Here is a 24,727-nt window from a genome sequence, read left to right on the forward strand (position 1 = left end):
CTCAATTGCTTCAGTTCAAGGATAAATGAAAATGCAGTCTTAGGGATGCCAGTTTTAAGTCTTCCTCAACAATGTGAGGTATTTGTAGCCAGTAAAGAAAACATATTTAACACAATTTGACAATTTAAAAATTCTTCTTTTTTACAATCCCTGTCATCCCATATTTATTGGGACATCAATGAGCTTGGATCAGCCTTTTGCAGAATGTTAGTACCATGCAAATAATTTTCATGTGCATACCTGTTGACTTTAATGAGTTCACACATAGACTCCTATCAACACCTTGTTCTGTCTCTTTTTGGTATACGTCAACAAATGTGTTGAGAAATCAGAGCTGATTCCATTGACTCCCTGTTTGTGCTACTCAGGTTTAACTGCATTCTGAATTAAGCACTGCTTAGAGCCCTTGAGAAGAAACAACCCTTGGTTTCCAGGCACTGAGAGTAAATAATTGAGATAATGAGACTTGGGAACCATTCAAAGACAATTTCTTTGCTCATTTGTGGTCTCAACCATGTCCTTTTGTCTTTGTGAAATGGATACTCGCATTTCTTTAAAAAGTAGTGTTAAATATTAAAATATTTGTTCATTAAGTTACTCTCCCAGGCTCATGACATTCAGTAATGATAAGTGTTTCTATTACTTGTTTTGTTACCATCATCACTGTTGAACATCCAGGGGTAGGATGCTACCCTGCCACTCCCTTCATTCTGTTTAAATCACTCCATTGAGTGAGTGGTCTATTTCATTCATACATTACTGTTGTTCATTATTGACTCCTGTGTCCCACAGTTTGTGCTCAGCCTTCATCTCATGCTTCCAGAATCTGGCTGACAAGCGTGATATGTCTAACTGTTCTTGTCTTTTGCTTTCCATTATAGGTTGTTAGTTATCTGTGTATAGACTGCTAAATGACTGGTGACTCTCTTGGAATTTATAATCTACAGTGTTTCCTTCAATATTCTACTTTCATTTACAGTGTCAGAGTTTCCTCTAGACTTTAATTCAGACTTGAGACCTGCAAACTTCCTGCTTATAATCTTCACTCTCGTATTTCCTTAATCACAAAGGCCTAAATGTTCCTACTTCAAAAGTAATACTTTCAGGAATTTTTCCCCTGTGCTGATGTGTTTGCAGCTCTTTCACTTTCTCTTCTTTTAGATTCAGTGTTTCTGGTTTTATTTGAAGGTCCTTGATCCACTTGGACTTGTACAAGGAGATAAAAATGGATCAATTGCATTCTTCTACATGCTGACAGCCAGTTGAACCATTACCATTTGTTGAAAATGCTGTTTTTTTTTTCCCACAGAATGGTTTTGGCTTCTTTGTCAAAGATCAAGTGACCATAGGTATTTGAGTTTATTTCTGGGTCTTCAGTTCTATACTATCGATCTACCTGTCTGTCTCTGTACGAATATCATGCAGTTTTATCACTGTTGCTCTGTAGTAGAGCTTGAGGTCAGGGATGGTGACTCCCCCAGAAGTTCTTTTATTGTTGAGAATTATTTTTGCTATCTTGGGTTTTTTGTTATTCCAGGTGAATTTGAGAATTTCTCTTTCTATCTCTGTGAAGAATTGTGTTGGAATCTTGATGGGAATTGCATTGAATCTTATTCCAATTTTGTGCGCCTGAGAATAAAATGTCTCCTTGAATCCCTGTGCTTTCAAAAGTGTGACTAATAATAACACAGCTTATCACATGTGACTTACTATAAAACCTTATAATGGCTAAATATTTGAACTGATGAAATGTCAGTGAATTTTTATAAATTAAATTTTTAAAATTTTGGGTTTTAATCAGTAAAAAATTGTTGAAATATAAATGTTTTAATTTTTGTGTAGTTGAGAAGATATTGGAGACACACACATATAAACACAGAAATAAAACTATGAAAACATAAAAAAGTAATACTGTATCAGATTCATTTAGTAGGAATAATATGTTTTAAGTCCTCCAAATTGAAGTCATGAAGTAATATTGAGGACAACCCTTTTTAGCTTACCTGATACATCTTTTAGCTAAGAGGCTGGAAACATGAATGTCTTATTTAAATATCATATTTATAAGCTTCCATGTTTATCAGTCAGAAAGAAAGAAAAAATACTTTCCAAATCAAAATATAAAAATAATCAAACCTAAAGCAAACAGCATAAGAGAGATGAGTATAATATGATACCATCTTAAGTTGTTTCTTTTTATCTATGGTTTGTAATATTCAACAAATACACAAGCCACATGCATTCGCCTTCCTTAAGAGTCAAAAAGAGTGAATACAGACTAGGCTGCAAAGTTGATAAACATGCCCAATACAGTGTTATTCATATTGATAAAGCATCAATAAGGTTTAAAATGTCTCTACTACTATATTGGTTAGAAACAATTTTACTTGTAAAATATTTGAATAATGTGCAATTACTTAAAGTGTTATGTAACAATTCTATCACTAGATATAGAAAGATATTTATAGGCACTGTTTGCTAAAAGATGGAGATTGGAGATAGAAAGAAAGGAGCTACTAAAAATGCTAACGACCGGCCTTTCCTTCAGATTGCTAACCAACGCACCCCTATGCGTAAATGTAACAAGTCTGCTCTCACCTCATTCCTGGGAATCCTCGAAAAGAAACAAAAGAAATGAAATAGATTCAGATTAGGCTAAATAATTTAAAGGGCATCAGTTTTCAAAGAGCATTAGATATAAAGTCAAAGCTCACTTTATGTGCTGCACTGTGATGGAAATTGAGTCATTTTTCTCTGTCAGGTATCTACTAGTGACAGATGTGGAATTTGAAGCATCTAGCATCATTGTGTTTGTCCTCCCTATCTTCCTGTCTCTGTCAGCCTGATAAGTGCTTCCACTCTGGACATCCCAGGTGACTGTGAAAATCAGTGCATGCTCAAAACGTGAGAGTACTCACCTTTGTAGAAACCAAATTGTATTTCAAGTGCAAGAATTTTAGGAAATAATTTTCCTCTGTGTGTGTGTGTGTGTGTGTGTGTGTGTGTGTGTGTGTGTGTGTGTGGTGTGTGGCTTCTTCAGTGATTGCCTTTAGACAAAATGCTTAGCTTTTCTCAGCATCAGCTGCTTTATCTACAGAATGGGTGGCTTACTATTTACTCCACATAGTGTATCTGGGACTGAAAGGAGGTACTAGCGAGATTGTCCATCTCTTGTATATACAATATCATATATGATTATATATAAGACACAATGACTTCCATCAATGTCAGTTCCTTCCTTCCTCTTCTCTGTATTTTATGAAACGAACAGTTCACTCAACTGTTACTGCTGTTCCTGTGAGGAATTGTTCGCCTCTTACCAAGAAAGCACTTCAGTGTAAATTTCTTTTGCTTGAACACCCAATTTTAGGTGCTCTGCTATGCCAGCACTGAGATACTGGCATACATACAGGTTTTTGTTTTTCTTTTCTTAGGTTGGCTATTCCTTGTAATGATGTCTCTTAGGGACTATCTCAGTCGTACCTGTAAGAATTTCATTTCCAAACCAAGGAATGGTTTTGGAATGCCTTTTATCCAATTCTATATAGTAGATCTATTAATATAATAACTCAATAATAAAGAATATAAGAGCCTAGGGAGATAAATCAGTTGGTAAAGTGTTTTCCATAAAAGCATGAGTACCTGAGTTTGATACCCGTCACCCATGTTAAAAAAAAAAAAATCTGGACACAGTGGCATCCCAGTACCTGTAATCCCAGTGCTTGATATGGAAACAGGAGGCCCTAGGAACGTCCTGGCTGGTCACCCTAGCCAAGTTGGCAAGTTTTGGGTACAGTAAGACATTATAGCAGAAAATAAGGTAGAGAGCACTTGATTGACAACTAATGTCGACTTCTTCACACAGGGCAGAGAGAGAGAGAGAGAGAGAGAGAGAGAGAGAGAGAGAGAGAGAGCGCACAGGGGAAGGAGGAGGAGGAAGAGGAGGGGGAAGAAGAGGAGGAAGATGGGGAAGAGGGAAAGGGGCTAGAAAGGAAGTGAGGGGTAGGGACATGGAAAGATACAGCGAAACACAAATTTTAAAAAGAATAGAAAAGGTCTTTTCAATGTAAATGACTGATTCTAATTTTCTAATAAGTTACAATCAAATCTAGACTGTTCATAGTGAAACACACTGTTAGATGAGAATACAGATATACAGAGAAATACAGGGACCTCGATCACCATAATGTCTACCCGTCTGTCTCAAATCCATACAGTCTATATAAAAATCATCTGTCATTTAAGAAATATAATTGGACACTTTCTCCACAATTAAGTAAAGAACTTGCTACAAACATCACACGCACATATTTGTATTTTACCATAACTTGTCAGCTATTATTGTGGAGAGAGACAAATCATATCTGTTCCTATCTTGTCCCATTTTCCAAATAAAGCTGTCTTCATTTTATGTTATTTCCTTGAGATAGTGTGCTAGAAGGACAAGTGCCAGACCATAATTATATGCATTTTTAATAGCTTTCATTCTTATTACCAGATTGACTTACAGAAAAAAATTCATTCATTTGGAGCTTACTCTCAGGGTAATTTATGCTCTCAAGAGAAAGAGGTATGTCATAGAAATTATTAACAACATCTGTGATCAACTGCCACATTCAGTCACGAGCACTCCATTATGAGAAACTCAAAGCCATGCCTGATGCTTGCAAAATGTGCAGAAATCTCAGGTCACAACCTCCCCATCACTCCCAGAATTCAACTCAATGCAAACTACAGAGCCAGCTGGAGGTCTAAGCACCAGTTAGCTCTGTACTCTCTGCTTATGGAGAGGTTTGCACTGACCTGAATATCTGAGTGTTTAGTTTAGAGATAATTTTCAATAAACTGTTGTCATTGGAAAAGAAACAGTCTGGACAATGTATGGTCCATTTGGGATCCTGAGAAAGTAAACAACCAAGGGAATGCCTCCTTGCTTGCCTTTGCAGCCATTTCTGGAATGTACTTTCCAGATACCTCCTTGTTTTAGTTTGTAGCAGAAGGTTTTACTTTAAAAAAAAAATAATGCTGTTTATTTCGTGTGTCTTGGAGACCCTCTGTTGAAGAATCACAGTCATGAATGGCTTTAGAGTCCTGCTTCGAAGCAACCTATCCATGCTGTTGCTGCTAGCTCTCTTGCACTTTCAGAGTCTGGGTCTGGATGTTGATAGTCGATCAGCTGCAGAAGTCTGTGCCACACATACCATTTCACCAGGACCTAAAGGTGAGGAAGAAACCTCAAATCTCATACAATATATGGATCTATTTCCTCGCCTCAAAGCCACCCTAGCTGCTGTGTGGCTTCTCTCCCCCTCCTTCTGAGTTTCCTCTGATTTCCTGTCTATTTTTCAAATCAGTAGACTATTAGTTATTTCCTATAGGCTTCCCTGGATTGTAAGTTAGAGAAGGTGGAAAAGGGTGGAATCCTAGGATAAAAGTGTGATGTCGAACACTGAGGACCCTGAGACCCTCTTCCAGTGCGTTTAGATGGGGGTGAGGATTCATAACCTTTTGGTTAGACCACTTTCCTTTATTCTAGAGCTGCCTTCCTTCTTCTCTTTCCTCACTCATATTGATTCTAAAGAGAAATTTAGCTAGGAGGCAAATTTTTTTTTCTAGAGTATATCTTTTGTAATTAATGGTTTCCTAAGTTCCAATGTGGAAGATTATTTTTAACTAAAGATCCAAAGTAGAATACAAACGAATATTTTTATTTGAAAGTGGAATCTCTGAGGTCAACTGCCTTCAGTGGAGAATGGTAAAATATTGCTTCCCCCCCTCCCCAAGTAGAGTCAAGGTCTAAGGTCCAAATCCCCTTCTAGCACTAGCTGTTGTTGATATTTTTTCCTTGGGTGGAGGGGTGGGCATGCAGTTAAATAAATCTGTTTTCCTTGTGTCAGCTCTTACCCTTTTGTTCTGAAAGTGGTCACTGCACTGCAGATTGGTTCTGTTCTATTAGTAATTCATGCTATGCTTCCTGAGGCTATTGGAAGGAAGAATTGTAGCTGCTAAAAAAATCTCAAATAGAAAAAAAAAAGATTTAAAAGAAGAAAGGCAGGAAAGAAACATGGCTCGATGCTTGTCAGTTATTTAAATGTGTATTGCTTAAAGTGCATTTTTCTTAATCATTGAATTAATTTTCTCCTGTGATTGCAATCCAGCTTCTAACCTTTGATACCATAAAATAAACGGAGGGAGTCACAGTGAGACCTTGGGGCTTCCAAATCATTTCCGTGGTGAATAAATGAATAATGTAAGGGCAAATGTTCAGAGAGGAAAGTTTTGGTTAGAAATAGTATTTACTGAAGTCTATTACTGGACCTTTCTCAGAATACAAGGAAATTGCATTTTCCCTGTGGTGTCCTGAAGACTGGATGTTAAAGTCTTCCTCAAATGTGCAACTGAGAGAATCTAGTTGATGGTTTTTTTCCCCCTTGAAGAAAAGCTGCAATTTTTACAATGGAATAAGAATGCACAAAAAGCTATTAATTAAATACCCTGAACATAACACATTCCCATCCAACAACTATGTCCTTTGCAATTCAACTACTAGACATTGACTGTATATTTTAAGTCCCCATCTTAGGCACAGCAGTACACTAAATATATTAGTGTCATAAGCAATAAAGAGATAAGTTGTTTTTCATAGGTTTTCTGAGAGGGTATTGAGTTGGGACCTGGGCATGATACTGCAGAGCAGATGACAACAGAAATTGTACTGACAGGAACAAGTCTGCCGAATGAGCTTAAGAAAAACATTCATTAGTTCTGGCTTTCCAAAGGCCACATGCAATATGGAGTAAAAATCTTAAATTTCTGCAAAATCAGCCAGGTACCACAACATTCAGGAGGTTGAAGCAGGGGAATTTCAAGTTGAGGATGACCCTCATCTACCTGATGAGAAGCAATGCAAGTTTTTATAAGAGAAAAAAAAAAAAACAAGGCATCTACCTTCCAAAAAATTAAACAACTTTATTTCATTTTATCCCTTCAACCTAGCGTGGAGTTTATTGAGAACCAGTAGCATCCATAAGTCTTCTTTAGTCATGTCTTCACCTAGTGCAAAGGTAGAGTCATCTTATTAGAGATTCAAGTACCGTTTTAAACTTCGGAAGCTGGCCTATCTTGCTGAGCCCAGAGAGAACTGTGAACAGATTCTAAGCTGGTGCAGAAGGGTAGAGCCACAAGCGTGCCTTGAAGGAGGAGCTGAGACAGTGCCTCAGAACACCGCGTTTCATGGTCTCACATCTTCTAGATGCGGATATGGTTTCCTCTAGTGGAGCATGTAGTCTTCACACCACAGGCGTTCTATGTTTCCTTCTCAGTAAAGAGATTCCATGATTCCGGATCACACTGAATATTTCCCAAGTTCTAGGCTCCAAATGTTATCTAACACAGGTTTGAGGTAAGATAAAGATTTCATCTCAGGACTTGTCTCTAGGTAGCAAGCTTGGAAATGGATTACAAGCTCTGGCTGAGCTCCTAGTTGACTTGTATCGGCCTTCACAGTGGAGTAACCTCTGTATGTGTATTGATGCCTTTCCTCTGTTCTAGGCACAGTACTAGAGGTGAACACACATGGGACCTTCTTATTCCTTGTAAGAACTACAATAGGCCTCCCCGACTCCAGGAAGGCAGGTCTAAATACTGCACTCCTTGCAAGGGGGAATCACAGCTTGATGGCCAAGGAGACATTATAAGGGGCCAAGTTATAGGATTTTTTTTCTTTAGTATCTTTCCACCATGGATAATCATCTCATTTCTGTGTTTACCAGCACAGCAATACTGTACTCGGAAATTTCCAGGTTCCCCGAGAAACAGACAATTAAAAGAATGTAACTCTAAATTTGTTCGGGAGAGTGGGAACTAAATAAATTATTCAGACCTGCAGATGAAGCACTATCCAGTTATAGAATATGCTGTTCAATAGACAGGCATTCTTTTTAGCATCATTTCTGAATTGCATCCTACCAGAGGAAAATAACTAGTTTCTATTTGATCTTCTCAGGGTTCAGCTTCTTCACCTGAAAACTTGGCCTTCATCATATATGTTTCTTATTTTGAAGATATATGAATCACCATAAACTAACCTTGTACAGATATCACAAATGCATATTTAACAAGTTTGGCTTTTCTTTCTTTTGCCTGACTCTCACATGCACCAAGTAACAATATGGGGGTTAAGCATTCTAGTTGCAAAGACTTTATTGCTAAAAGTCACCAATGTTATATTTCTTTCTATACCTGAAATGTTTATTTTATACTGCTTTGCAGAAAATATTTTTTAATCCCTCCTACTGCAGTCTCTTTTTACAACTTATGTGAAAGTCTGACCTCTAGTGGTTTTAGTTGTAAACAACATGGATGAGAAAAAAATTAATAAAAACTTTAAAGACTTTTAAATCAGTAAGGGGTATTTGGCAGATGTTTGGCAAACTGCAAGTCGATTTTGAATACACTGTCCTGTTTAATTTTCACACTACCCATCTCTATTATCAATATCCTAGGCATATGTATGAGGAAATAATCTTTAGAAAAGCCAAGTAGAGCTCCCAAGTTCAGTTAGAGCTAAAGTTATTCTTGAATTTGCTTGGCCTCTTGTCTAGGTCTAGTCATTCCATGATATAGTTTAGTTTGTAGTTGTCCTATATCACACTTAAAAATACAGCCACTGGCTACCTTCTGATGATAGTAACTGGTTGTTCATTGTCACAGGACATTGAACTCAAATCGCCTCAGTCTGTTGGTGATATTGGACACTAACGTATCTTTAAAGAACGTATATATCCTCATTAATCATTAAAACTGGTGCTTCATTTATTTGGAAGTAAGCATTATTTTACTGTAGTAACACATGCTAAATAAAGTATTGTCATTTGAAACTATGTACGTACTTTGCCGCATGGTTCCCTTTAGTTATCTCAATAAACTTGGCAAAGGATATATAATTTCTATTGGCCAAATAAAGAAACTGAAGCTCAGAGGTACAGAGTCACTAGTGTAATGCCACTGAGTGGGAAAGGGCAAGTTAGACTTGGGTTCACCACAGCTCCATTTGTATTCTCTTTTGCAGTCAGCCTGCTGAATGCTCTAGTTAGCCAGACCATGGCCCTCAAACCATGCTGAGTGTGATGGAGTACTGTATGGAGCCAGAAGCTACCTGATTTGAGTTTTACTTAAAACTTTCGTTGGTCCCTGTGAAACTCACACAGGGGGAGAGGAGCACACATATCTATGCACAAAGCAATACATGTATGGCATATGTGTGTCACAGCTATTTTTTTTCACTAAGAGAGGCCATGCTGTGAGGGAAGATGGGTGAAGATCACCCCCATGGGGAGGAATAAGCTTTTCCTGAAAATTTGATTAATCATGGAAAAGAGACATATATTTGGTCATCCTCTTTAGTATTTAATGTGGCTCTATATTGCAGAATTGATGCAATTTTGGTTATTTCTCCAAATAATTCTCAACCTCCAGGAAGAAGAAGGGTTCTTGTTACGTCCTCATATAAAAAATTGGATATGCCCAGGAAGATTTGAATCTCTCACCTCCTTAGGTTAGACGTATATCACCTGCCAGGCAACTCTCAATGATCATTTGGTTTGAGCCCAGTTTTGTGAATTTGAAGTCTAGTGAGGCATACTAATGTCATGCCAGTCTCACGGGCGTTGGTGGAAAAGTTCCAAGTAGAGCCGAGAACCTAGACCTTTTCACCCATCCTGTTTCATTATCCATGACCTCACAGTGTGTGGTGGTTGCTTGGATTGACAAGATAGCATTAGAAAAAAAGAGGTCTATGAGATCAATGTGTAGCATGACACAGGATCATACTGATGAGGTCATCTCTACATGTTAAGCTGCGTGGTCTTTGCAAGTGATTTTTACAGAGCATGTAAGCAAGTAGTTTGGTTTCTTTAACTTTTAGATTCCACATTGAGGGTATTTGGGACCATTTTCCCTCCCCCATTTCCTTTTGAGTAGATGCCAAGATAATGTTTCAAAGATAGGTTAAGAGGGGAAGTATAAAACCCTCATTGATCAAAGTGTAAATCAGGGGCAGTGAATGGTAGTGATCCTAAAAGTTATTTGTTACATTTTATTAAAGGCATAATCCTTATTCTGTACCTCTCCCCAATTCTATTATGTAACTATTTCTGTATGTACAAATCTCTGATTGAGACCATAGCAACAGGCTCTTGCATATTGATAAAACTTGTTGGCTTTGTATGGATAGATAGATATAGATTAGATATAGATATACATATAGTTATAGATATAGATGTAGATGTGTGTATGATTTTAAATTTGAGATCTTCAATAAGTATATATGTGTGTATATGTAATATATGGATACCTGTTATATATGAATATATGTGTATATATGTACATATTATAAATGTATATATAATAATATGTATACATATATGTATATAATTAGCCTTGCTGCCTAAAATTTTTGGTGCCCTCAACTGTAAATGGGAGAGATGGGTGTCATACCCATTAAAAGCTTATTTTAAAACAAAGGTAATTCTAGCATGCATCTCAGTTATAATTATTTTTTCTGCCCCCTTCTGTTGCTCTTACTGGTCACCATAAACTTGCTTTCTCTCCACTTCCATTCAAAAATTCATTTATAGGCTTAACAAATTGGCTTTACAAATGCACCTCCCCTGGGAAGATCACAACTTTTTGCCCCTTTTTGGAACTTCATATTAGCTTCTAGTCCCACCTCAAACTCACCTTCAGTTTTCCAGGGCACACAATTCCGAGACCCCAGTTTTCATTTACTTGCATTTCCCTTTCTCTACTTTTCCACCTGGACTTAACATCATTTATTCCTAAAGTTGGAATAGTGGGCTTTTAATGGGGATTAAATGAGCTTTGGGGCAAATGATATCAAAGCCTGGTTTTTCTCACTTGCCACGTGGGAAGAGAATTCTCTACCTATGTCATGGTGTTACTGTGAGCAAGAAGGAGTTGAGCCACATGAAAGACTTAGTATATATACTTCTCTTTCCCCCCCCCCCCACCTCCTTATCCTTGTCCTCCTCTTCCTCCTCCTTTTCTTTCTTTCTTTTTCTTTCTTTCTTTCTTTCTTTCTTTCTTTCTTTCTTTCTTTCTTTCTTTCTTTCTTTCCTCTTTTCCTTCCTTCCTTCCTTCCTTCCTTCCTCCCTTCTTCCTTCCTTCTTCCTTCTTCTTCTTCTTCTTCTTCTTCTTCTTCTTCTTCTTCCTTCTTCCTTCTTCCTTCTTCCCTCTTCCCTCTTCCTTTCCTCTTCCTTTCCTCTTCCTTTCCTCTTCCTTTCCTCTTCCTTTCCTCTTCCTTTCCTCTTGCTTCTTGCTTCTTTCTTTCTTTCCTCTACCTCCTCCTTCTTCAGGAAGCATTATGTCAGCTACTGCCTACCCTGGGCAACATATTCTGTTCTCCTCCACCCACTGTTGGGAGGCATAGGTCAGGCAACAAGTTATATCTCTTTTTGTTCTCTATTTAGCCTTTGGAACTTCACTTGTACAACCTGGCAACTTTTTAAAAATGCTTTTCTCAACAGTCACAGCTCATACCATTTCATTCCCTAATGAGTCTGCCTGCTTTTATGCATTAAATTATTTGATCTGCAATCTTCTATCCTATCATAAAGGTCTTCTAAATTATATTTTATAGCTATCTTTGCTCTTTTAGCGTTGGATTGTAAATACATGCAATAAAATTCTGAACTCCAGATAGTCAAGTGAAATGTCATCTAAATAATTTAATATTGGGGAGTTATTTACTATGATTGTGCTTGATTTGAGAACTCTGTAAGCATCATTTCAGGTCTCTTGTTGCCACTTGACAATACTTGTATCTTTTTAGCAAATTATATGCACATCACTTAGAGTTTACAACAGGGCTCATCCATTATTTTATTTTTAGCGCTGCTGACATGTATGGGGATCACAGCCCTTGTTTAAAAGGGAAGAAAACTCAAGCACTGCTTTTGCTTATGGTTCCACTGAACTGCTATGGGCAAGTGTGTTAAAGAGAAATAAAATCTGACTTATTCTCTCTCCTTAACACCATAACCACCATGCTTGTGTATGCATCACTGATACCATATCTATTAATTGAATCGTGTCGCATCAGAAGAACTAGCCCTGCCTGAATAAACCACTGATACCAACTTCGTTGACCAAGTGACACCAACTACACCTTGCATTCAAGCTCTTCTAGATTCATTTATTTGATGTGAGCCAAAGTGCTGACATCGTATGAAGTAGTATTTGATGAAGTAAAACAATATTTTCAATAGTGATGCTTTCCCTGTTCTAAAATGAAGCCCTATCTAGGAAAAACAATATCATTCAGAGAATAAACTTAAAGTCACCTCTTTGTTATTGGACCATATTCTGGGCCACCTATGGACAAGGCAAGGAAATATATGAGACTCATATGTCTCTTCAAACTTAATATGGAGTGAGATGGACATAGCAATATGTGGGAGACTACACTGAAAGTCCCCTCAGAAAATGGACATCTGGAAATATTAATTTACCAGTGTCATCTTATTGCTCAGTTTATTCCTCCAACAGCAAGGCAGGCCATCTTTCAAGTATTGTGTGGCATAGCCAGTGCTGAACACATGGAACAACCCACTGCCAGGAAACTAGGAAAGTCACGATGCAGGGAACATGGACCATTTTCCTATATACTGCAGCATACCTAAAATGGGATTCCCTTTTCCAGGTTAAAATTAGCATCCATTGTAGCTTGCTTATCGAAGACTTAAAAGCTAATATCCACATTTAAGCAAACAAATACCATATTTGTCTTTCTGCATGTGAGTTACCTCACTCAGAATGATTTTTTTCTAGTGTCATCCAATTAACTACAAATTTTGTGATTTCATTTCTTTCATCATCTGAGTAATATTCCTTTTTGTTAATGTGCCACATATTTCTTTATCCATTCTCCTGTTCAAGTGCCATCTAGGTTGTTTCCAATATCTGACTATCATGAGTAGAGCAGCAGTGGAAGCAAGTGCCTCTGGAGTAGCATGAAGCATCCTTTGGGATTATGACCAAGAGTAGAATAGCTGGATCTTCAAGTAGATAGATTCCCATCATTCTGAGGAACTGCCACACTGGTTTCCATTAAGGCTGTACAGGTTCGAACTCCCACCAGCAATGGATGTGGGCTTCGTATTTCACATCCTCACCAGCGTGATTTGTCATTAGTTTTGTTGGTCTTTGCCAATCTGACTAATGTAAGAAAATTCTCAAAGTAGTTTTGTTTTTGCATTTTTCTGATGAATTGAGTTTGAATTTCAATGGAGATTGCATTGCATCTGTAGATTGCTTTTGATACAATGGCCATTTTTACTATGTTAATCCTGCACATGCATGAGCATGGAGATCTTTTAACCTTCTGAGATCTTCTTCAATTTCTTTCTCTGAGGTCTGAAAGTTTTTATCATACAAGCCTTTCACTTGCTTGGTAAGAGTTACCACAGGATAGCTTTTTTTTTTTTTTGAGGTAATTATGAACTATTGTTTCCTTGATTTCCTTTTCAATCTTTTGTAATTTGCATATAACAGGGTTACTAGTTTTTTGAGTTAAAAAAAAAATTTTTTTTTACCCCAGTGTTTGATATCTTTTTTTTAAATTTAATTTTATTTTTATTAGGTATTTTCCTCGTTCACATTTTCAATGCTATCCCAAAAGTCCGCCATACCCACCCCCCCAATCCACTACCCACCCATTCCCCGTTTTGGCCCTGGGGTTCCCCTGTACTGGGGCATATACAGTTTGCAAGTCCAATGGGCCTCTCTTTGCAGTGATGGCCGACTAGGCCATCTTTTGATACATATGCAGCTAGAGTCAAGAGCTCCGAGGTATTGGTTAGTTCATAATGTTGTTCCACCTATAGGGTTGCAGTTCCCTTTAGCTCCTTGAGTAATTTCTCTAGTTCCTCCATTGGGGGCCGTGTGACCCATCCAATAGCTGACTGTGATCATCCACTTCTGTGTTTGCTAGGCCCCGGCATAGTCTCACAAGAGAGAGCTATAACTGGGTCCTTTCAGCGAAATCTTGCTAGTGTATGTAATGGTGTCAGCGTTTGGGAGCTGATTATGGGATGGATCCCTGCATATGGCAATCACTAGATGGTCCATCCTTTCGTCACAGCTCCAAATTTTGTCTCTGTAACTCCTTCAATGGGTGTTTTGTTCCCATTTCTAAGAAGGGGCAAAGTGTCCACACTTTGATCTTCGTTCTTCTTGAATTTCATGTGTTTAGCAAATTATATCTTATATCTTGGGTATCCTAAGTTTCTGGGCTAAAAATTTTTATTGGATATTTTTTATTTACATTTCAAATGTTATCCCCTTGCCCAGTCTCCTCCCCTCCCAAAACTTCTATCCCATCCTCCCTCCTCCTTCTTCTCTGAGGGTTTTCCCCTACCCACCCACCACTCCCAACTCCTTGCCCTCAAACTTTTATCCAGCTACATTGCTGAAAGTGTTTAATCAGCTATAGATGTTTCTTGAGCAATTTAAGTTTACTTGTGTGTACTATCATATCACCTGCAAATAAAGATACTTTGACTTCTTCCTTTCCAATTTGTATACCCTTGATCTCCTTTACTTATTGCTCTGGCTAAGACTTTAGGTCTTGAATGGATATAGAGAGGGTAGACAACCTTTCCTTTTCCTAACTTTAGTGAACTTGTTTGACTTTCCATTTAAGTTGATGTTGATTGTGTATTTTCTGTAAACTGTCTTTATTGTGTTTAAGTATGTCCCTTGTATCTCTAATCTCTCTGAGACTTTTATCATAAAAAAAATTTGGGGGGGGAGGATTTGTCAAATACCTTTTCTTCAACTAATAAAATAATCATGTGGTTTTTATCTTTCCTTTGTTTATGTGGTTTATTACATTTGTCTATTTACATATGTTGAAGCATCCGTGCATCTCTGTGATGAAACCTACTCCTTGATCATAGTGGATGATCTTTTGGGGATGTTCTTGGATTTTGTTGGGAATTTTTGTATCCATGCTCACAAAGAAAATTGGCAATTCTGTAAGTCTCTCTCTCTCTCTCTCTCTCTCTCTCTCTCTCTCTCTCTCTCTCTCTCTCTCTCTACTGGATTTTATGTGGTTTGGGCATCAGGGTAACTGTAGCCTCATAGAACAAATTGGGCAATATTCCTTGTCTCTATTTTGTGAAACAATGTAGGAAATATTGGCATTAACTCTTCTTTGAAAGTCTGATATATTCTGCACTTCAGCTACCTGGCCATAGATCTTTTTGTTGTTGTTTGGGTTTTTGTTTGTTTGCTTGTTTGTTTGTTTGACATAACTTTTTTCTATCATTTTACTCTGAGGTGGTATCTATACCTGATTTTTTTTTTAAGGTGTGTTTCTTGGATACAGCAGAAGAATAGATTCTGATTTTAGATCTATTCTGGCAGTTTGTCTTCTTTATTGGGGGGGGGGGGGTTTGAATCCACTGATGTTGAGATACATTAGGATTTGTTGATTCCTCTTATTTTTGTTGTTGTTGTGGTGGTGGTGGTGGTGGCACTGCTGCTGCTGCTGCTGCTGGTGGTGGTGGTGGTAGTATGTGTATGTGTTTTCCCTCTTTTGATTTACTGGTTTGGGATTATTCAATATCTGTGTTTCTTGGGTATAGTTAACATTTTTAGCTTGGTGTTTTCTTTCTAGTGCCTTCTATAGGGCAGGATTTATATATAAAGATATTGTTTAAATTTGGTTTTATCATGGAATGTCTTATTTTCTGTCTGTTGTGAATGAAAGGTTTGCTGTGTATAGTAGACTGGGCTGGCATCTTTGCTTCCTTATGGTCCTACAGAACATGTGTCCAGTTCTTTCTGATTTTTACATTCTATAATTGAGGAATTTTGTGCTAGTCTGAGTCCATTTTTATATGTTACTTGGCCTTTTTTCCTTGAAGCTTTTAGAATTCTTTCTTTGTCCTGTGTATTTATTGGTTCGATTTATTATGTTACTGCTTTTTTTTTTAATCCCAATTTGGTGTTCTGTATCCTTCTTGTATTTTGATAGGTACCTCCTTCTCTAAGTCAAGGAAATGTTCTTTTATGTTTGTGTTAAAAATATTTTCTTGGCCAGGCGTGGTGGAACACACCTTTAATCCCAGCACTCAGGAGGCAGAGGCTGGCGGATTTCTGAGTTCAAGGCCAGCCTGGTCTACAAAGTGAGTTCCAGGACAGCCAGGGCTATACAGAGAAACCCTGTCTCCAAAAACAAAACAAACAAACAAAAACAAAAACAAAAACAAAAACAAAAATTTTCTTTGCCTTTAACCTAGGTTTCTTCTCCTTCCTCTATACCTATTATTCTTGGATTTGGTCTTTTCATAGTGCCTTGATTTCTTACATGTTATGTAACAGGATTTTTCAAATTTAACATTCTCTGACTAAGGGATCCATGTCTCCTATCATGGCCTCAATGACTGAGATTCCCTCTTCCATCTCTTATATTCTTTTGGTGAACCCTGCCTCAGAAGTTCCTGTTTGAGTCCCTAAGTTTTTCATTTCTGAATTTCCCACAATTTGGTTCTTCTTTGTTGATTAAATTTTCTCTTACACATCTTAGACTGTTTTATTTATTTCCTCTTTTAGAACTTCTATGATATCCCTAGCTCTTATTGATTGTGTTTTTATGCTAGCATCTAGTCATCTGGGACTGTTTTATTCATTCCCTCTTTACGAACCTCTACAATATTCATAAAGGTTGTTTTAAGGTCTTTTTCTTGTGCTTCAGCTATATTCCAGTAGTCAGGTCCCACAGTTGTAGTGTTGCTGGACTCTAGTAGAGACATAATGTCATAGCTGTTACTGATTGTGCTTTTATGCTAGCATCTAGTCATCTGGGTTTAGGACAATTATAATTCAAGGTGCTGGTATCTCTCTCTCTCTCTCTCTCTCTCTCTCTCTCTCTCTCTCTCTCTCTCTCTCTCTCTCTCTCTCCAGTGTTTTTTCCTTGATTTCTCTCGTTCTCTCTGGTTCTTAGGAGAGAGGTGTGGCTGTGTGTTGTCTAGAAGAAAATTGTTCTGGAATCCTGATAGGTATGACCATTTAAGCTTCCAGGTAAATGTGTTTTTAGGTATTGGGGATGGGCTGGGGGAGGGGCCTAAGGTCCACAGAAAGGAGAAAAGCAGTGCATTTCATCAGGTTCTGCTTAGTCCCCTGAAAATGGCGTCTGAAAGGAGAATCTTCAACTGGTGTTTTGATACAGAGCTGGGGATCAGAATGAGGGATGGAGTTGAAGGAATAGATGGAGAGATGAAGTTAAACAAAAAGCCTACCTGCATGAAGCCATGAATGTGGCAAATGAAGCTTTGGCGAGAAACTTCTGTGTGTTCCACTGGGGAAGTAGGCGGAGCAGAAGGGGAGACCACAGCAAGCATTCTGCTTTAGAAGTGGAGGTGAGACTGGAGGATTGGGTTGGAGGGAGTGGAGGGACGAGGGATGATCTGCAGTTAGCCTACCTGCATCCCTGGCTGCAGTAACCTGTTGGTTTTCTAAGGAGAGACAGAAATGTTGCGGATTTAGGTGAGTGGGAAGGTGGAGAGGACCCAAGAGGAGTCAATGGAGGAGAACTGTAATCAGAATATATTGTATGGAAAAAAATCCATTTTTAAAGAATGTAAAATAGGAAAAAAATGAACTCCCAGTTTGATAATTTTTATAGTTTTTTTTTACCTTGTCTTTAAGAGGTGAGAAAAAATGCCATTGTGATACTATTGTCCATACTACGTGAGCATGCATATTCCTGTTGTTGTTTATTCCTGACTTTCTAATATTTTAATTCAGAACACGTGAGTGCATGTACAGATAATGTCCAGAATTACAGAGTCTCTGTGCCTATCTACTGAGTCACCCCAATCCATCCTATCACTGCATATTCCCCAATGTTCTCCTGGTTCTAGGAGTGAATACAAGTACAGGGTAAGGAGGGGGCCTTGAAAAGGAAACCAAATACACTGAATTCATCTGTGATGTCTCATAGATGTATGGGATAGGGTCCTAGCTCCAGAGTCATTGATCTTTACATAGGTTCACTTGTTCGACAACATTAAACGATATTGTTTAGAGATTCTCCACCAAAATCTTAGGCACAGATCAGGTTTTCAAAATACAATGTTCAATTCCTTTGAGCTCAACATAGAGCTGGATAGCCAACCAAGCACAAATACAACAGATATCTGCTCAATAAATGCAAAAGTGAAATTGACACTGTTAATGACACTTGATATCCAAGTGTTTCACAAGAAAATGCCTAGTCAAATTAAGTAGTGGAAATTAATATGAAGTTAAGTAAGAATGCATTGCTTAAATAATATGTCAAGGCATCAATTAGAAAGTAGTAGCAGGAACCAGATGGTCCATTACCAAGGAAAAGATGTTGTCAACAAACTTGGATAATGAAGGACTTAAGACAGAATTTATAGATTGCGTTTTTTAAATTTTATATCAGTGTTCTTTTTCATTAGATATTTTCATTATTTACATTTCAAATGTGATCCCCTTTCCTAATTTCCCCTCCGAAAATCCCCTATCCCCTCCCCTCTCCCCCTGCTCCCCAATCCATCCACTCCCATTCCTAGCCCTGGCATTCTCATATACTGGGGCATAGTATCTTCACAGGACCTAGGGCCTCTCCTCCCATTTATGACTGACTAGGCTATCCTCTGCTACATATGCAACTAAAGCCACTAGTCCCAGCATGTGTTTTCTTTGATTGGTGGTTTAGTCCCAAGGAGAGGTTTGGAGCTGAAGGAATGAATTCTTTGTTTAGCTCTGTACCCAATTTTTTAATAGGGTTATTTGTTTCTCTGGAGTCTAACTTCTTGAGTTCTTTGTATATGTTGGATATTAGCTCTATATCAGATGTAGGGTTGGTAAAGATCTTTTCCCAATCTGCTGGTTGCCATTTTGTCCTATTGACAGTGTCCTTTGCCTTACAGAAGCTTTGCAACTTTATGAGGTCCCATTTGCCAATTCTTTTTTTTTCCATTTTTTATTAGGTATTTAGCTCATTTACATTTCCAATGCTATACCAAAAGTCCCCCATACCCACCCACCCCCACTCCCCTACCCACCCACTCCCCCTTTTTGGCCCTGGCGTTCCCCTGTACTGGGGCATATAAAGTTTGCGTGTCCGATGGGCCTCTCTTTCCAGTGATGGCCGACTAGGCCATCTTTTGATACATATGCAGCTAGAGTCAAGAGCTCCAGGGCCCATTTGCCAATTCTTAATCTTAGAGCATAAACCATTGATGTTCTTTCTGTTTAGGCAATTTTCCCCTGTGCCCATGTGTTTGAGGCTTTTCCCAACTTTCTCTTCTATTAGTTTCAGTATATCTGCTTTTATGTGGAGGTCCTTGGTCCATTTGGACTTGAGCTTTGCACAAGGAGATAAGACTGTATCGACATGTATTCTTCTACATGCTGACCACCAGTTGAAGCAACACCATTTGTTGAAATGCTGTCTTTTTTTCCCCACTAGATGGTTTTAACTCCTTCGTCAAAAATCAAGTGACCATAAGTATGTGGGTTCATTTCTGGGTCTTCAATTCTATTGCATTGATCTACCTCCCTGTCTCTGTACCAATAGCACACGTACATTTTTATCACTATTGCTCTGTAATACAACTTGCGGTCAGGGATGGTGATTCCCCTAGAAGTTCTTTTATGGTTGAGAATAATTTTTGCTATTCTGGGTTTTTTTTTTTTTGTTATTCCAAATGAATATGCAAATTGCTCTTTCTAACTATGAAAAAAATGAGTTGGAATTTTGATGGGGATTGCTTTGAATCTGTAGATTGTTTTTGGCAAGATAGCCATTTTTACTATATTAATCCTGCCAATCTATGAGCATAGGAGATCTTTCCGTCTTCTGAGGTCTTCTTAGATTTCTTTCTTTAGAGACTTGAAGATCTTGTCATACAGATATTTCACTTGCTTAGTTAGAGTCACACCAAGGTATTTTATATTATTTGTTAGTCTGGCTAAGGATTTATCTATCTTGTTGATTTTCTCAAAGAGCCAGATCCTGGTTTTGTTGATTCTTTATATAGTTCTTTTTGTTTCTGTTTGGTTGATTTCAACCCTGAGTTTGATTATTTCCTGCTGTCTACTCCACTTTGCTGTATTTGCTTCTTTTTGTTCTAGAGCTTTCAAGTGTGCTGTCAAGCTGCTAGTGTATGCTCTCTCCAGTTTCTTTGTGCAGCCACTCAGAGCTATAAGTTTTCCTCTTAGCACGGCTTTCATTATGTCCCATAAATTTGGGTATGGTGTGCCTTCATTTTCATTAAATTCTAAAAAGTCTTTAATCTCTTTCAATTATTTTTGTTATTATAGAAGACTATCCTTAGTCCGAGGAGATCTGACAGGATACATAGAAATGTTTCAATCTTCTTATATTTGTTAAGGCCTGTTTTTGACCAATTATATGGTCATAGTGCCATACTATGTACACCCTAGTAGGCATAATGCTATAATAAAGATCACCCTTTCTAACCCATTATATTTACTATAAGCATAATACTGTTTTGTATTTGAATATAATTGTAATCACTGGAATATAATATCAATCATTGTTTCAATCAATGTCATAATGACAACCTTCAGGTGTTTACAGTTTCTGGGGTTGTTTGTTTGTTTGTTTGTTTCTCCAAACATTCTTGTATGTATATTTAATTATGTCCATGAAAGAAATTCCTTGAAGTAAACTAGGGTGTCATATTTTTCTATTTCAATTTTTTCTTTTTCAATACTAGGGACTCAACCTACTATACTACCCATGGTAGGCATGTAAAATACTATTCAACTGTATATCCAGCTCTCTTTTTTAATTTAAAAGACTATTTATAATACATCTATCTATCTGTCTGTCTGTCTATCCATGCCATGTGTGGAGGTCAAATGATACCTTTCAGAATTCAGCTGGCTCTCTCTTTTCACACTATGGGTTCCCGGGATGGAACTTGGATCCTCAAGGTTAGCAGCAGGTGTCTTAACTCAGGGAGCTGTCTTTCTGGCCTGTGCATTACAGGGCTTATTAAGTTGTTCATACTAACCTTTAATTCATTATGCAACCTAAGCAGACTTTAAATTTTACATCTTTCCCTATCAGCCTCCAGAGCAGCCAGGGCTGCAGTCCTGTAGACTTTTTTAGTTCTTTATTACATGCACTTTAATCTAACTTCCAGATTATTCTCTAGATATACTTCTGTTGTCAAGAATCATGAAAGAGAAACTTCCACACTCTTCATTTATGTCTTCTTTGGATCTCCTATAAAATATAGCATAGATATGTATAGAGGAACATATAATATATGATATTGATATGACATATGGCATATGATATATGACATATATACACACACATATATACATACATACATACATATGTGTGTGTTGGATTTATTTTTCATCAAGTGTTTGTTATTTAAACCTTTGCATAATCTTCTAAAACCATTCATTGCTCTTTCTGAAAAGGAATTTTTCTAAGTTCTTTGAATATTATGATAATTATTTATTTCTTATATCAAGTATTCACCTTTTCTTTTGCCATTTATTTGTTTATAATTATCATAAATTTATGTATATTTACTTTAAACTCTCACCAGGTTGTTATGTATGACTTTTGTTTTCTTCTTTATGTGAACGAAATTCACACAGAAAGAATGTGTATGTGCCATTCAGTGACAGCAAGAACTTAAGGGCATTTTGATGAACAGGAAACAACTTGGTCAAGAAGAGATTCTATAAGTTAACATCATAAAATAAGGTGTAAGAATTCCCTTAATGACAATCTGAAAGGTCATATACTAGACTAAGTGTGGTCTTACCCTACAGAAACTGCTAGAATATTTTGAATGAAGGATTAACAGTGCAAATATTATTTCTAAGATTTGTTTCAAGATAGTTTGATAAAACAGAGTTCAGATTCATGTAAACTTGTATTGCAATGGTTTGGTGAACAGAAAATGTTCTAATTGTATTGAATGCATCAATTAGTTAAACATCACAAAGACCATTTAGGAATTATATAAAATGGATAATAATTGGGGCCTGAAGACAGGATAGGTAAGAGAGAGATAACAAGAACAAGAGAATAAAAGGAAAGGTAGAAAATGAGAAAAACTAAGAATGAAGATGGGCCTGAAGGCAGATAAATTATCAAAACCACTTGACTGTTGAATCTGGGACATTTAAGCATGATGGAAATATTGGGAGGGAAAATAAATTAGAGGAAGAAACAAAACCACTGCAGGGCAGTAGCAGGAGTATTGTTCTGTGTATTTGCCTAGGCTGCCTTATTGCTTTATAGGTTGTACCACAGACTGAGGCCAATTCATTAATCAGCCACTATGGGGAATGACATTTCAATCAATCACAAATTCATTTGACTGTATTGTCATTAAGCTCACATTTATCCCTCTTGTCTTTAGGGATGTCACTCCTTTCATTTCAAGGCCACTTATTGAACAGGCACCTATTCAGACTCAGGCTCAGACTTGGTGCCAAGTGCTAGGAATGCAAGGAAGACAGTATGTCACTTCAGATCTATCCAATATTGGGATGACACCTTATAGTAGGAAGCTATGAGGTGGTGGAGGAGTACCCATCAGGGAGCAGCATTAATTCTCTGTGCTAAAGTACAATCCTGACATAGGCATGCTTGTGCCTAGAAGGCTTGTGACCTAGAACTTTCAGGAACACACCACCCAACAGAATATAAAATTTCACATGAGCTCTTATTGGTGAGAGTGTTTGAGAACACATTTGGTATAATATACTAACAAAACTATACATTGTCTCATTTTTGTGCACCTACCTTACATGTGAATATATTCTATTGAATCCCTCTCAGAGAGTCTACATTTTTTTTAACAAAAGCAAGGGAGAGCTGAGGATGTGGGCAGATAGATGCAGATGGCTCTTTTTCTGCTCCTGTAACAGATTCTTTTAGCATTTGTTATACTGATTTTTGGCTTCTTGAGGCTGTGCCCTTGCCATGGATAAGGATGTTGTTGTCTTAATCATCATCTGGTAATTAAATTATTGAGAAACTTGTATTAGCAAGTGAAAGAATCCAACACAAGCCAAAACAACAAACAGAAGACAGAATGCCAATTTAACAGATTTCTGTATCAGGAAGCAATGGAGCCATACTAGAGCCTCATGCTTGACCAACTTGTTCTGGGCTCACATTTCTTGCCTTGGCTTTTTTCTCCTCTATAGTTACCACTGTGTAAAGCTTGTTCTTTCTTGTGCTGTTAAGATATATTCAGCATCTTGTCTGAAACAACTAAAGACAGATTGATTCTCCTATAGATTATGGAAGTTCTAATTAAAATCCTTAAATTGAAATTTGTGGTTCCTTATAGGGTCACATCCCAGAAAAAAAATATACCAAGAGTAAAATCAATGGATTACTATTTAGTATATATATAATATTTATAAATGGAACACATTCGATCCAAGGATTCCAGTATGAAATTGACCATCCATAATCTCACATAAGCTTCAAATAGTTCCATTCTCAATAATTCTGAAGAATAGAAGTTAATTGTTTAGTATAAAATTTAATTTAAATTTAAATAATTGATTAAATAATTTAACACATTATGTATTAAAATTATTATCATTCAATTTTTTATTAAATGTAATGATTTAATGAAATGGAACTATACATTATTTAACATGTTATTAAAGAGCTTTTATTTGGGAAATTTAAAGTTTGAGCCTATCTCATACATGTATATCCAGGGTATACATAAATGTACATTCATATGTACAGATTTGAATTAGTATCCAAGCACTTTTTCCCAAAGCCCTTAACAAATTACATCTTTTTTAAGATAAATGTGCTTATTTATTTTTACATAGAAAGTTAAAAATTGGTTAAATATTCAATTCTGCAAGATACCAGGCATCTTCAATGGATCTTCAATCCAATTATAGAGGAGAGGAAAACAAAGCCAAGAGGAGAGCAAATTGCTCAAGCATGTGGATCTAGCATGGCTCTGTTCTTCCCAGATACCTAAGTTTGTAAATTGACATTTCAGAGCTCATCGATAATTTGAATTTATCATTTTCCATGCTTAAACTTTGCATGAGTTGATAATACAAAGTCACATCTTCTTAAAGCATTGCAATCTATCTTGTAAGATCCTCCATGGAACAACCTCCTACTTAAAGACAAGAGTCGCAGTTAATTAAGATGCAACTGGTTGTTTTGTACTGTAAGCCTGGAAGAATCAACTTTCCATAACTGTAAGAGAATGTCTGATATAACTAACATGTAAAAAGGTTTACTTTAATGCTTGGTATTAGAGCAAAACCATTACTTTTTGGCTATAAGTGGTGGCAAACATGGCAATGGCAGAGGTCATGAAAAAACAAACTGCTTAGTGCATGGAAAAGAAGCAGAAGAGAGGGACTGGATTCTTAAATCTCATGCAAGGGAATGTTACCTATGACCAAGGGACTCAATGCTATGTCCCAACTGCTAAAGGTTTCACTACCTCTCAAGTCTTTAAGACATAGACTACCGGAAACCTCTCTCCATCCAAACTCTAGCAGAAGATAAGTGATCTGATGGGAGCTGGAACTCTTGATGTGTAAGATTAGATCCTTTGGATATAATCTGTTTATACTCAACCTTCTCAGGATTATTGCTTTCTGTAAATGACCA

At 37.2% G+C, this 24,727-nt stretch overlaps 1 protein-coding gene across 3 annotated transcripts in view; it reads left to right on the forward strand.

The window, feature by feature from the left end:
• Window positions 1–5,069: 5,069 nt before the first annotated feature.
• Window positions 5,070–24,727, forward strand: part of Colec10 (collectin sub-family member 10) — a 55,587-nt gene continuing 35,929 nt past the window's right edge. Inside the window, exons 1-2 of one of the 3 annotated variants that reach the window (XM_011245615.1) lie at window positions 5,134–5,221; window positions 17,255–17,444. Coding sequence is in view for 1 of the 3 variants with exons in the window: in NM_173422.3 (NP_775598.2) it covers window positions 5,074–5,221 (148 nt within the window). In the remaining 2 variants the exon portion in view is untranslated. Of the gene's footprint in view, window positions 5,222–17,067; window positions 17,085–17,254; window positions 17,445–24,727 lie in introns of those variants that run through there. The other 2 variants (XM_011245616.2, NM_173422.3) reach the window with 2 other exon arrangements.

This window comes from Mus musculus, chromosome 15 (genome assembly GCF_000001635.26).
Source record: "Mus musculus strain C57BL/6J chromosome 15, GRCm38.p6 C57BL/6J".
Classification (NCBI taxonomy): Eukaryota; Metazoa; Chordata; class Mammalia; order Rodentia; family Muridae; genus Mus; species Mus musculus.